This window comes from Poecilia reticulata, linkage group LG12 (genome assembly GCF_000633615.1).
Source record: "Poecilia reticulata strain Guanapo linkage group LG12, Guppy_female_1.0+MT, whole genome shotgun sequence".
Lineage (NCBI taxonomy): Eukaryota > Metazoa > Chordata > Actinopteri > Cyprinodontiformes > Poeciliidae > Poecilia > Poecilia reticulata.
Genome location: NC_024342.1, coordinates 12,358,229 through 12,372,871, shown reverse-complemented (window position 1 = coordinate 12,372,871; position 14,643 = coordinate 12,358,229). Strand labels below are relative to the sequence as shown.

The 14,643-nt window shown below is 38.2% G+C and overlaps 1 protein-coding gene across 8 annotated transcripts in view; it reads left to right on the top strand.

The window, feature by feature from the left end:
* The window catches only part of LOC103473561 (5-hydroxytryptamine receptor 4), a 23,082-nt gene extending 10,026 nt beyond the window's left edge, over positions 1–13,056 (top strand). For all 8 annotated transcript variants that reach the window (XM_008423890.2, XM_008423885.2, XM_008423889.2 and 5 more), the window contains exons 3-7: positions 8,218–8,299; positions 8,987–9,148; positions 9,580–9,780; positions 11,038–11,191; positions 11,920–13,056. In XM_008423890.2, coding sequence (XP_008422112.1) covers positions 8,277–8,299; positions 8,987–9,148; positions 9,580–9,780; positions 11,038–11,191; positions 11,920–12,579 — 1,200 coding nt within the window. In that variant the 5' untranslated portion in view covers positions 8,218–8,276 and the 3' untranslated portion in view covers positions 12,580–13,056. The remainder of the gene's footprint in view (positions 1–8,217; positions 8,300–8,986; positions 9,149–9,579; positions 9,781–11,037; positions 11,192–11,919) is intronic.
* Positions 13,057–14,643: the final 1,587 nt, after the last annotated feature.

Sequence of the window (14,643 nt, the reverse complement as noted above, 5' to 3'; positions counted from 1 at the left end):
GTAGACGCTGCCCCAATCCGCCTGTCGATCTCCTGTTCCCTTCTTCCCTCATTCGTGAACAAGATCCCCAGATACTTAAACTCCTCCACTTGAGGCAGGACGACCCCCCCTGACCCGGAGAAGGCAAATTTTGGCAAATCTTTGCAGAGTTAAACTGACAGAAGGTCTGCTTTGTGTTTGACATGCCTAAGCGCGTTTAAGATTCTGCTTTTACATCATAATCAGACTTTTTCCACCAGCAATGAGTTGGGTGAGATTTAGAGCTTTGTAACTCTAGAGCAGGGGATCATAAAGTCTTCATAATGTTGCAGCACAAGTTCTTTGTTTTGGACGTGTTCTGTGTGTTTTTGGATAATTGTGGGTGACGTTGCTAAGATCACAGCATGCCAATGATTTTCATAATTGGTTTAAATGTCAACTGTTTTGTGAACATATAAAACAATCGGGTTTCAGAGCACTCGTACGAAGCCTGGATGATGTCTTTACTCTTGTATGTTCTTGTTTTAGAGACAACCTTGCTGATTTTATTCAGGATTTAAGCTGAGCTCTTTTATCACACTTACATCTCCATCTCTCCACGGGTTGACTTCTCTCTGCAGAAACAGTCAGCCAGGCCGCCTTGCAGGCTCCTGCCATCAATCACAGTGATTGCTCTGGAGCAATTGTCATAAAAGCCTGGAACCTAATAACCGACTTGAGTCCAGATAAGGCTTCAGATGAGTCTGGATCCAGACTGTGAAAGACACAGACCACATTAGCGTTATTATGCATATTCCTAAAGAGGACGGTTGACTGAGAATGAGGTTGAAATTTTAGATCTGTTTAAGTTCTCATTTTTATTAATATTGATGCAAGATGTTGAACCCATGTCTGCTCTTGTTAAGTAACTTCATGCCATCTATCTGTTGGTCCGTCCATCCCTTTTTCCAGTCTGTGGTTTCTGGATGTCCATTTTTAAAGCTTCACTCACTATTGTGTAAATATCTGCAATATTTTTTTCCTGTTTTGTACTCCTGAAATGTCTAAAAAGTCTCGAAATCTGTAGAACTTGGAGAAAAAAAAAAAGGTGTAGGAACCCTAAATTACCTGCAGAATCTTTTTTTTTTTTTAATTTGCAACAATTATCACTCATAGCTTTTTTATATTTTTGTGTTGCCTATATGAACTCACTTAAAAATGATATTATTAACAAGAGCAAACCCTAATAAATGGCATCCTAAAATGCCCATTACTAACTTTAGAAACTAACACAGATCCAAGTTCACTTTCTCCAGGCCGGAGATGACTCTTCGTTGAGTTTGATAAGCAAAAGAAATTCCCTTCAATAACCTTCGCAGACGTTACCAGTGCAGGACCTAATCTGAAGAGTGCATTTTTGGGAGCTATTTTAAGCCTCTGATTTGGGGCATCATCGTGATCTACACGGGACTGAGTCAAAGTCAACTCTCTGTGTTTATGATGTGGTGGGAACATGTAATCCGGTGCAGCTGCACGGTTTATTAATGACATAGAATCTGTTGATGCTCTTGGTTTCTTTTTGAGGCTAACAGTAAGAAGTCGGGTCAGACATTACACACAGTGTGCAGCGAAGCTTCAGGTGAGCCCATCTGTCTGCAAGGTAGTTATTGCTTTGCTAAGTATTTGAAATTAGCAGAGGATAGAATGGAAATTATGATTTATCCCTTTGGCAACAGTATCCTCCTCCTGCAGCCAGTCCACACACAATCTCACACAAACACACAGATCAGCCTGCTCATAATCTGAGGTGTGAGAATATGTGAGTGAGAAGTATTTATTTACGTCCTACGTAGCCAGAAAGCAAGTGAATGTTGGAGCCGTTTAATTAGCTGCAGTTTTCAGCAGCACAGTGGCCACAAGACAGAGTATGTAGTTTTCTGTGTTGCTGCTTCATGCTTTAGAATAAATCTTTGTAAGCTCATTCAGGCAGTGTGAAGCATCACCGGGTTTTAAGAATACTCAGTTATAGGTTGCGCATTCAAGATGGAAGATTCAAATGTGGTGTAAAGGASAGGAGTTGAGTCACACGTGAAAAAATGTATTAATTATAAAGGAGGGAAGCAATTTTACAAAGGCTTGTAAAGCATGTATGCAGTTTCTGTGTGACAGTTAATCTATTATCTTTTCCTTTATCTTTTTTACAGTCATAGTTAGATAAATGCTTCAAAATAGATTCAAACTGGATTGCAAAAATCCCTGCTAACGGTACAGTTTTTGGTTATTCTTTATTTTGGACAGCTTGACTGAGAAGCATCTTGTTATCCCCACAAAGTCAGCAGCAGTAGCAGTTTCTGCCATGCTGCAGTTGTTTCTTAGGATTAAGTGACCCCCCACTGATAATCTGAACAACTCCACTCCTCTCCACCTCACTGCTCCACTGATGTGTCTGTTAAACGTTGTTTGTACAGGTTATATTTATGTACACAGGGGCGGGACATGAAACAGTGTTGCACAATAAAAAAGCACCTATTGCTGTTCAAGTACAGGCAACGTAAGAAGCATAGATTATGGTTTAGGTCATATTCAAAACATTGATTTTTTTTTATTGGGGGAAGATATTTTTCTCTATATTTGCCAGTCTAGCAAACACCTGAAAGTTTTCAGATAAAATTGACTTGGAACTTTTCATTTCCATCACTTTTACTAAAAGTAAGCCTGTAGTATGATACTGCCACTACTAAGGCAGCACAATACAAATATACGTCTATGGTAAGCAAGGATAGTTGGGAATCCTGCAATGATGATAAATAAACAAATAGTAGTGTTAAAGTCTTTCTGATTTCCGTTTAGACCCGAGATAATGAGCATCGCAGCCCGAGCCACCAACATGTTTTTGTGTGGGTAGTAATTTGGAAAAGTGTCCAGTTCTTGAAATTTCACACTTTAAAAAAAAAAATAAAATTATAACTGTGTGATTTCAATTACTTAAAGCAAATTGTCACACAGATGTCTATTAAATATTTGCTTGGCATGTATACCACTTTGAAAACATGCATTTACTTTGTAATTTCTGTCAACTTATGCATCTTCTGGCCCATCAAAAAGCAACGTTCACATGAATTGTGCAGCTTTGCTTTGAAAAGTCAGTGCAAGAAACAGTGGCTGATACAGGAGAGAAGGAGGAGAAGCAACAGTGGCACCCTACCTGGGATTAATTGCCACATTATTTACCAAAAACTGCAAAGGGGCAAGATGTTCTGCACATGTGGCAGGAAACAAAAAAGGAAACTTAATGTCAAATGTATTTATATAGCTCTTTAATACAGGTATAAAACTGCACCAAAGTGCTGTACAAGAACAACAACACAAATGACAAAACAGAGCACAAAACAATACATAAATGAAATGCCAAAGAGTGAAAATGAGTTTTAAGAAGCGATTTAAAATGATCCAGGCTGTTGGCAGTTCTAATCTGGAAAGGTACGTTATTCCATAAAACAGGAGCAGCAACAGAAAAAGCTCGATCTCCTTTCCTCTTGAGTCGAGTCCGAGGAACTGTCAGTATTAACTGATTATTTGATCGTAGGGTTCTGGACACAGACCGGAAATTTAAAAGGTCCCAAAGATAAGGGGGGGGCTAACCCATTTAAAATTTTATAAGTTAACAAAAGAATCTTAAAATCTATTCGATAAAAGACAGGCAGCCAGTGTAAAGATGCCAGAGTTGGCCTTATAGGATATGGAGTCAGAATCCAAATTATTCCCACACAAACTAACAGACATGAATAAAAAACACATTATGTCCAAAACTTGCTACTCAGCGGACTCTGCGACACAACAAATCTGTTCAGCCACAGAGTTGAACAGATTTATTGCTTCGTTATTCAGAGTGCTAATTATGCATCTAATACAGATTGTTCAAAGCAACTCCCAGTTCTTCAAGTGCTGTAAATGCACCGTTTTCCTGAACTCAATGAATAATTTCCTATAATCAACCTGCTCTACATACAACTTTACAATACTGTAAAGTTTGATGGCTGTGTTTTATTCAAAATGAAAAGTTTTGGATATTTTGAATCCTTCTCCTGAGTGATATTTTTGTACAATGAGATTTTTTCCCCCATGTCTTTACAAACTCTTTGCAAACTTAAGCTTTATTCCAACTTTGAAATTTTATTGAAAAATATAGCTTAAATTAGAGTTTTAACCCTCCACTTGGTAAAAAAAAAAAAAAAGCTCATTTTTATAAGTGAGATTTGCAAAAAAAAAAAACTGGTAGCAGTGTTACTCAGTTTCCTCCCTAATTAGTAACTTTGAAACTGCCAATTAAATGTAAAGTTTAACCTGCGATTGTATTGTGCTTGAGTGCAGACGTGCAAAGAAGCAATTAGTTTCCCACACCTCCACTAAAGCAAATTTATCCAGTCAAAATAACTGCAATGAAGTGCATTTATTTGTAGACGTAAAAGCAGCATTAACGTATGTTTAAAGTTAGGTATTCAGTGTCTGTTGGCAGTGATGGTATTAATAATAAAAACTGTTTGCCGTACAGCCAATACAAAACAGACATAAAAATCTGCCTAACCTTTTCCTGCCCCTGCTTTACAAAGTTTATTTTGTTCAGCTCAGCTCTGTGTCAGTCAGTTGTGAAATGAAATCGGTGAGCTGTGAAAACACGCCTCCTTGGATGGAAATCACACACAAAAAAATTGCAGCCGCCACTCAGAAATTCTTTTCCTTCCTTTCCTCAGCCTCTGGATTCTCTCTGTCCTTTGTCCTTACTTCAAATTTTCTTATTTATATCTTTATAATTTAGTTTAGTGAGAGTAAATGAGTAATCGAGAAGCAGGAAGACAAAACGACAAATTAGCAATTTTCAAAAAGAATTGCAGATGAAGGGACTGTGTAGGGATTTTTAAGCTTGAAGTGAAAATCTTATGAATAGTATTCAGAGCTTTTTATATAATTAATGTTTTCAGATGATTGTGCTGCTATTCCTCTTCACTGCAATGATTAAATTATGACCGTTAGTTAAAAAAGGAAAGAAGGACACAGTCTCTGAAGGGATTTTACCTCAGAGATCTCAGCGAGACATTCTAAAAATATATTACCTCAATCTAGGAAAATACAACCCAGATTTCCAGTGTGTTCCCTTAGCTTAGCTTATGATAAACGTATGCATTCTGTTTGAGAAGGAATATATTTGTATTCAGTAATGGTAAAAACATTTAAAATAAGTTATGATCAAGTCACCCAAAGTTCATACAAACCTGCCAGCACTAGAAAGAAGAGAATCCAATAGATAACCTAATTACAGAAAATAAATTGGAAACAAAACACATGACTTAAAATTCACCAACATTTTTCAACTATGAACTTTTCTGAATTTTCTATGATGCAAAATGTTTGATTAGATTTTGGTGACAAATTGAACTGTGCAATATCTGGAAAAGGGTAAGAATAACACTAATAACTAACTAATAACTCTGTTTCTTGTCGGTCGGTGTATCACTCTGCTTGCTACAGACAGCAGATAAAATATAGAATATACTACTTATTATACGAATAAGCTATTCCTAAAATAAATTGATAAAAAAAAAACAAATCTTACCCTAGTAAATAGCAGAAGAGCTGGTAAATGCTTGTGTTGCAGATTTTTCAGATTGCACTACGACTCATTGTTCTGCTTTAAGGCTGCGAAGATGATGTAAAAAAAAAAAGTTTTAAAAATTTTTAGTAAAATTAAGATTCAATGTACTGTTTTTGAGTTTGCTGCATGCTCCTTATTATCCATCCAGTGTTTTCCCTTAGCATGGAGCCAATCCCCTTTTATCCTTCGCCCAGACAAGGCTGTGCAGGAAGTATGTGATCATCCCTTTTGTCTTATGAAAGCTAGAGCATTTTCTTTTCCTGACAGATTTAGAGTGCAAAAGAGCCGTTTATGCTGTTTGTATTTTTAAAAAATACTCCGTGGGCGCTTGATTGAAAGATTAGGTCACTGAGGATCACAGGATGAAAAGAAGCTCCTCTCTAATCCTCACATGGTCTTCATGTGTTCAGAGAACTGTCTCTTAAGTACTGCTGGTATGTAGTGTGCAGTGGGAGTGTACTCAAGCCAAACACAGGGCGACTGTGGTGCATCCTGGGTCAAGTTATTTCATTGCTCTCCTCCATCTGATCATTTGACAAAAAAGATACGTCAGAAAGTGATGCAAGTCTGCGATATTTGTGCTATGAAAGCTACCCATATGATTTCCTTGCCTTTTAAAATCCTATTTATATGTCTACATAAAAACATATTCAGAAACATCCTCAGTTCGTTCTCTCATAGCAGTGTTGACACAAGAGTCTTAAGCCTGCAGATGAGCCCTAGAGAAATGAAACTTAGATAATGTGTCTTCAGGAAGTAGGTGTTGTTGACAAGGTCGCCTCCTTCCAGTCCATCAGGTGTCGATACGGACCCTCGAGCGAGATAAAACCAGAGAGTCGCCATAAAACGGGAGAGACAATGATGTTGTAATAGGTGCTTAAAGCTGATAAGATTCCCACAAGCCAGTCAAACAAGCCCTCGCTGCTGTTCCTCACGAACAGACGCTTAATGTAACATGATAATCCTTTCTACAAAGGATGCTATTATAGCTTTAGTATTTTTCCAATATGGATATAAGTGATGAGGCATTTTTTGAAATGTTGCAGGAGACAAATTTTACAGGAAACAAAAGTTGCTGCTGTCACAATATTTCTGTTGCTGATAATTTGACACAAAATATAATGAAAATGTTGAAGGGTTTTAAATATATGTTACATTTTATGGCAGGTTTACTGTTGGCATAAACATGTAATTACTGTGTACCTTGTAAGTTAGACTCAAGGGATGTTATGCATCATAATTATTCTTTACAAATTAAACACAGTTATTAAGATTTGTATGGTATGTAAAAATAAGTAACAAGTGGACATCATTACAGTGGAGTTATTACTATTATCACATTTATTTTCTCACAGTGTACATATTTTTTTCCAGTGAAAGTCTTAAAATATGTTTCACTCTGTCAAACTGAATCTTTGAATGCTTTCTCTAGTGTCGTGTGTATTTTAAGGCATCCAAATTATGAACTTGCACAACATTTAGTCAATAAATGGATCAAAAACAGTATCCAGCCTCCGCACTTATTTTGAGTTTATTTWAAAAAAAAAAWAAAWAAATAAAAAATCAGACAAATGTTATCTTATACTTTGTACATAAATGAGGGTTGTCTGAAAAGATATCAGATATCAGATAACTCATAGATTTTATTGATTGTTTGATTTTGGTATGTTTTACATATCCCAAAGCACATTTCACCTTGTGCTTTTGGTCTGGTTAGCACGTTTTGTTTCTTTCTTTTAGAATTTTGCTTTTATTTTTGGTTAGAAACAGATCAATAAGCTAAACTAATGTTCGATTTAAAAACACACAGTGGCAAATCGCTAGACAAAACCAAGATTTGTACTGATAAATGAGGTCAGCGTCAGTGAAAAGTAGAACAAAAATAAAAGCTGCTTCTTTAAAACACATTCAGGTTTGACCTCAGGTTTATAAATACATCCTGACCTCAGCTACTTTTGAATCAACTAAATGACTTCTCGTCATGCTTAAATTAATTTTTAAAGCCTGAATAAATAGTTACGAGACTCATTGCCATATTATTCCTTTATGGGAAAAAGTCCTGGACTGTAGATGAAGTCTGGTGATCTACAGCAAATCTATTTGAGAAAAATAAACTGTTTCCAGGTGAGAGATGATATAGATACTCTGTGTCTAAACATATGTTGTTATAAGCTGTTAAAATTCCCCATTTGTGGCAGATTTCTGACTTTTGACCTTTGGTGGCACAGGAATGAGGAAGGAAGGATTTTTTCCTTCATGACACTTTTTAAAGCACTGCCCTATTAAATTATCAGGCTATTAATATGACCTCTAAAGAGAAGCTAACAGGTTGATTTATTCTGGCGGACACAGCTGCTGCTTTTCACAGTCTAAATACCCTATAAACATCACACATTATAAAGCTGTGATCCCGCTTCTTATTTTTAGCTGCAAATGTTACATTTTTAACTTCTTTATGCTGCCACAAGACGGACACACAAGAAGAGCAAGACATTCAGCCAGTTTACAGATGCACGCTGGCTGCTATTTGCAGGAAAAATGCAGACCTGTAGCAGGAGCCAACACAATTACTGTCTGGCTGTGTGTGTGTATGGTGTGTGTACCATCAGGGCCGTAGCATGGGGTGATGAGGACTCTCCTCGGCTGACCTCGGTGCAGATGACTAGGGATGGCCACAGCATCACCTCAGCAGTAAGTCTAAAAAGATCCAACTGGATCCAGTGGATTTTGATTATTTCACACACACATTTATTGATTCACATGACTAATTATTGCTAACTTATCAGTTAGATTTGCTTTACATATTTTCAGGTTAAGAACAAAACTTAGCTGTATTTTATCGGCTCACGATTAGATTGGGATTGTAAAGTGAAAGAATAATGAGATAGGTTTTATTTAACTATTTTTTTACGGATTAAAATCTGAAAAGTGTGTCACAGATATGCATTCAGCTTCCTCGAGCCAATACTTTCACAAAGCACATGCAGTAACAGCAGCAGGTTTTTTTTTAGTGGATGCCTCCATATGCGTCAAACATCCATAGAATAAGATTTGGTTCCATTCTTCTTGTGCGTGAACATCGGTTTTTCAAGTCTTGCCACAGATTCTCTAATTAGATTTCAGTCTAGATTGCCTGGGAAATTCAATCACATGAAAATACTTAGCACTAATCCATCCTTGTGGATCACATTTATTGGAACTATTGGAATGCTTGTTGTTAATACTTTTTACTCGCTCCTTTTACCAAAATCCACGTCGTACAATCCAATTCTGTCATTGTAGAGAAATTTTTTTTTGTTACAAATCATGCTGATGCTTCATCCTGATGCGTCTGCATTTTAAAATGTTTTATTTTGTCACTTCTTATTCCTCTCGCAGTTTTTTGGACGACGTGATAAATAATGGACAGCAGGAGCAGCAAGGATTCCTGAGCTCTTGGGAGACCATTTTTCTCACCATCTTCCTTTCCGTCATCATTATTTTGACTGTGTTTGGCAACCTGTTGGTTATGGTTGCTCTCTGCAAGGACAGGCACCTGAGGTGAGGTTGTTTTGGGTTGTTGTTTGGTTCCTGAAGTGGAAGAAGCGTTGAAGTTCTCAAGTAAATAAGTAAAGTCAGCCTGCAGCTGGTAGGATGCGAACAGCAGTTAGACACCTTCATATCTGTTTTTAATTAGATACAAAAATTTGTTTGGAAAATGTCTGGAATTTAAGAGAAAAGTACCTGGTAAAGAAAAGTATTTGTACTTGAATTATTTATTCTCTGTCCCAATGTCTAAGACTTGTGTCTATCCATTCTCAAATCGATCCGACGATTTGAGATCCAAACTTCACACACTTTGGAAAGTGTGACGTTTTGGCCTGCTGTACCTTCCTCAGGAAGAGCGCTGAGGAACCCTGGCAAAGAACTAGAACTGATATTTATTCTTCATGTTCCTGAGTAGGCTTTCCTGTTTTGTTGTTTCCTCTTAGGCGAAAAAAGACCAGCTTCTTCATCGTCTCTCTGGCGTTCGCTGACCTGCTGGTTGCGCTGTTTGTGATGCCCCTTGCTGCCATCGAGCTAACCACCGGCCAGTGGCACTTTGGAGAAATTTTCTGCCTGGTGCGAACCTCTCTGGATGTTTTATTGACCACAGCATCCATCCTTCACCTCTGCTGCATTGCACTGGACAGGTCTGTGTCTGCGACAAGGACACAACACAGGAGAATTGAAACACATGTTTTCTTCTAAAACTCCAACATGCTGGATGGTTTTTGAGGGGAGGAATCATTAATGGCACTGTTGATGCCATTAATTTTGTGTACGCTTGTTTTTTTTTTGCCAACCAAGTACTTTTGTCATTTGCAATGTTTCTCTTTAGCACAAAGAAAATGAAATATTCATTATTCTAACTATTCTAATTTCTTTCATTCGTTTCTCTTTCAAAGGAAGGTACAGCAGGCCCAGATATTCTGTGTAGAGCGGTGTCTCTTTCTTTGAACACATCATTGATGGAGCTATTGCCACCATTTGCTTTTTGAACAATTCATGTTTTTCTTTCCTAGAATGTCCTCCAAGCTCCCTGTCTTTCTTTACCAGGTAGTGCTATTAGTAGAGCTCATGGTGCCATTAATTCTGTGTATTCTTTCTCATAGAAAGTACTCCTTCCCATGTGCTGACAGAGCTGATGCTATTAACTTTGTTTTCTCTTCCTGTTTTTTGTTATAGAAAGGATGCCTGGCCCTGTAGCCTTTTGCTAGCTGCCTCTTTTATCTGGTCAGAGCTATTAATGGTGTATACATGGCCATGAACTATGTGTACTGATTTTTATTTTCTTTCCCATAAAAAGTACACGTGTTTATGTTTAGCTGTGTTTCTTGTTTTTTTTTTTTACACTGGCTCTGGTTCTGCTGGTGGTTTCTTCCTGTTACAAGCAGGTAATTCCTTTCCATTCGGTTCCTCGGGATGAAGAACTGGTGAAAAGTCAAAGAAACGTCTTAATCTACTCACTTTGGCTTACTCAGATATGCTTTTACTAACTGACAGTGAATTATGAAGCAAATTTGACTTAATTGTATTACTCAATGCGACTACATGTAAGTTGTTCCAAATCTGTATAATTGGATTTTATTTGAATGAATTGAACTGATTTTAAATCAATTCTCTCGAAAGGACGAGTATGAATGCATCATACAGAATAACGTCCCGTAGCTCAGTTTGTCACCATGGAAACAACTGATCCACAGCTTTGGGACTCTAAACTTTAGCTCCAGTTTTACAACTTAAAAAAATGTAGTTGTCTGCCTCCACCCCATTTTGCTAGTTAGCACCACATTTTGAAAACCAATGTTCATATTATTAAATGAGTTCTATGTGTAAATTGCATTCAATGTTGATCAATGCCTGTTTAACACAGTGTAAAATGTGCAAATCTGTGTTTGTTTTTCTAGATACTACGCCATCTGCTGCCAGCCGCTGGTCTACAGATCTAAGATGACCCCAGTCCGAGTGGCACTTATGCTCATCGGTTGCTGGGTCATCCCCACATTTATCTCCTTCCTACCCATCATGCAAAAGTGGAACACTATTGGGATAGAGAACATTGTGAGTTCCCAGTAGCTAAGATCGGAAATGTTGAAAAGGTGTTGAAAATAGTGATTATCTTGCCTTTGCTGTTAAGATTGGCGACAACAATAATTTCTGTGCTTTGGCATGTCACAGATTGCCAAAGGCAGACGCATGAGCCAGATCATTGGCTCATATTCAGTTTTTCTTTGACTTGTTGTCTTTACTTCCTTCTGCGATGAGACAGGAATGCTGTAGTCAAAAAATTAAAGCCACATGTGTGAATACAAATGCACCCTGTGATTTTCAGATTATTAAAAAAATATATATCTCTGTGTCATATTTCTTCTTTGTTATTATCCACTACATTTGGAATATCTTGGAAAATTCCAGACAACTAAACTGAGGCTTGTCAAAATGCCAAAAAATGACAGAGTTGTGAATAATTTGCCTAGAAACCATGGATTATATTAAATTGTTTTTACATATTGAGGATCTGCTCCACCTGTGCATTTTTTATTTATCCCTTGTTGTTTCTTAGCAGTTTCAGGGCAACTTGCCAGACAGACTAAACCTTTTTTAGTTGAAAAGGATATTACTAAGTACTTTTTTATTATGGCTTTTAACATAACTGTTTCTTCAGGCTGTTTGGAATAAATGATGGAAACTGTCAGCGTGGGTCTCTCCAGAGTTCCTGTGTTTATTCTTAGCTAAACTAATCCTCTCCATATAGAATATATCACGATTATTTCTTTGTCTCCTGTCAGATTGAAGAGAAACAATCCCTTTCGGGAGGCTCCAACACAAGTTGTGTGTTTCTGGTCAACCAGCCATACGCCTTGATCTGCTCTGCCGTTGCCTTCTACATACCCCTGGCCCTCATGGTTTTGGCCTATCACCGCATCTATGTCACCGCCATGGTCCACGTCAGGCAGATAGAGACTCTGCAACGTGCCGGCTCCGTCCCGATTACATGTTCGGACCACGTCTTAACCATACGGTCTTCCACCTCCTCGGGTCCGCTGAATCACTACGGCCTGAGGACAGCGACTGTGTCCTTGTCCTCAGAACAGGCTCAAGGAAGACACAGACGCATGCGCATTGAGACGAGGGCAGCAAAGACACTGGCGATCATAATGGGCTGCTTCTCCCTGTGCTGGGCGCCATTTTTCATCACGAACGTGGTGGACCCCTTCATTAATTACTCTGTACCCTGGCAGGTGTGGACAGCCTGGCTGTGGCTGGGATACATTAACTCAGGACTGAACCCCTTCCTGTACGCCTACCTGAACCAGGCTTTTCGAAGGGCGTTCCTGGCGATTCTCTGCTGCGGAGACGAACGTTACACTCAGCAGGGGATCTGCTCCAATGGGCTCAGCAGGGCCTCCGTCCCGTCGGTCAATGGGACCTCCATGGCTCTGAGGTAAAACACAGGAAAAAAAACAACACCACCACCACATTTAAAGATTCTGGGTTCCAGCTGTACTCAGAGTTGGAAAAGTCCTACTTCCCAGTCAGAAAATTATATTGCGTAGCCTTCCAAAGTTGAATTTGCGTTTCATTATGGTCGCATCTCACATGAACAGCAGTAAGACGTAGTGGAAACGTGTGCATTTTACAAGACACGCATATAAAAGTGAATCTAAAATCAATGTTGCCTGCAGCCCCTGAAACTCTAAACTGAACAAATTGAAAGTTGTGTTTGCTTACTGAAGCAAAGCTTAAAATTATGTTTGTAAGAGTCATTGCGAACAATGTTTGTAGGTGTCACCGTGTTGAATTTCCGACTTCTTGACTAAAACAGTTACCTTGGATCCGGCAGTGAATCCAGTTCCAAGTTCCCAATTCCCAGATAACTGGAACGCAGCATGAGGCTGCATTTCTGAAATATAATTGCACATCAAGTTTATTGTCAGAGCAGTAATTATGTGTGTGAGAGGAAAGGTGTAAATGGGCTTGTTAGAGTGAGCATCTGCATGTGGGTGTCTGTCTCCTACAGGCCTGTGGCAAAGAGAAAATAATTTCTTCCTTCAATCAGAAACAAATCTAAACATCACGTTCATCAAGGCAACACAAGTATATTATTGTAAAGTAAATAGTACCTAAAACTATTCACCCCAATCATGATCAATGAAATTTGGCTTTTTCAATAATAAAATTTTAAGCTAAAACTGAGTTCTACAAAATAATAAATGAAAGTCAAATAGATATTTACCCCCTTCCAGTTTGTATTTAGTAGACCCACTTTTAGCTGCAGTGACATCACAGAGTCTTTGTGGACAGGCCTTAATCAGGCTTGAACATCTGGATGCTGTAATTTTACTCCATTTCTCCTCACAAAGCCATTCACAATCTTATGTTTCGTAGGAATTGGCTGTGAGCAGCACTTTTTAAGTCCTCCAACAAATTGTATTGGACTGACGTCTGGGTTTTGACTGGTGTCCACCAAACACAGTATCTGGTCTGATGGCCAAAAAGCTCAATTTTGGTCTCATCAGACTAAAGAACTTTCTTCTTCTTGACCATGGAGTCTGCATGTCTTTTGCAGACTCTATGCAAGTCTGCAAAAGACAGACTTGCATAGTCTGTCTTTTGCAGACATTTATGTGCGCGTCATAAATGTATATTAGCAATTAGCAATCATTTAAGACATATCGACTGCAGTCAGGTGATCTGTATTCCATTCATTGTTGGACTACAAGCACAAAGGGCTGGACTTGTATAGAATTAGGTGAGTCACCTAGGGGATGAATATTTATGTAATCACCAATTATACATTAGATATTTTTGCCATTTTTTTGTTGCAGAAGCTGGTTTTAAATTTGATGTATACAGTAGCTGTAATTGCAACATTAGGTGTTTCTGCATAGGGGTGGGCTGAACACAGATGGACGCAAAGCTTTTCTGTTTGATATGTGGAAATGATTTTTAAAACCACGTGCACAGTTCCTTTTCTAAATTATGCATAATTTATTTTTGGTCTGTCACGTTAAAATTAAGTCAATCTACTTTGGTGTTTCTGGTTACGTGGTGACAAAATAGGATAGAGGTCAAGTAATTTTATCTCGAGTGCATCATGACAAATGGAATCACTGTGCGCGTCATAAATGTTTATTAGCAAATACCTTTATGAATCACACCTCCTGTATAGCTGATTTTCCACAGCAGGATCTGTGATAATGCTGGTGATTTAGCTGAAGGCTGAGTTTAGCTTTTCTGCTTCTTCGAGTCGGGTGGATGATGAAGGAGTCGGCCTTTATGTGTCTGCACTGTCTAACATTTTTACAAGTGCTTCACGCTCAGAGAGAAACAAAGGCGAGCGCATGATCACTTATAGTCACACACTGATGACAGATTCACTGAACACGTGTGCAGGGTACAGAAATGTGTGCTACACTAATATCCAATTCAGTCTATTTATATTATTTGAAAACAATAAAAGCTTGACCAGAGTACTGCATAAGTAAAAAATAAAAAAGTAAATTATATAT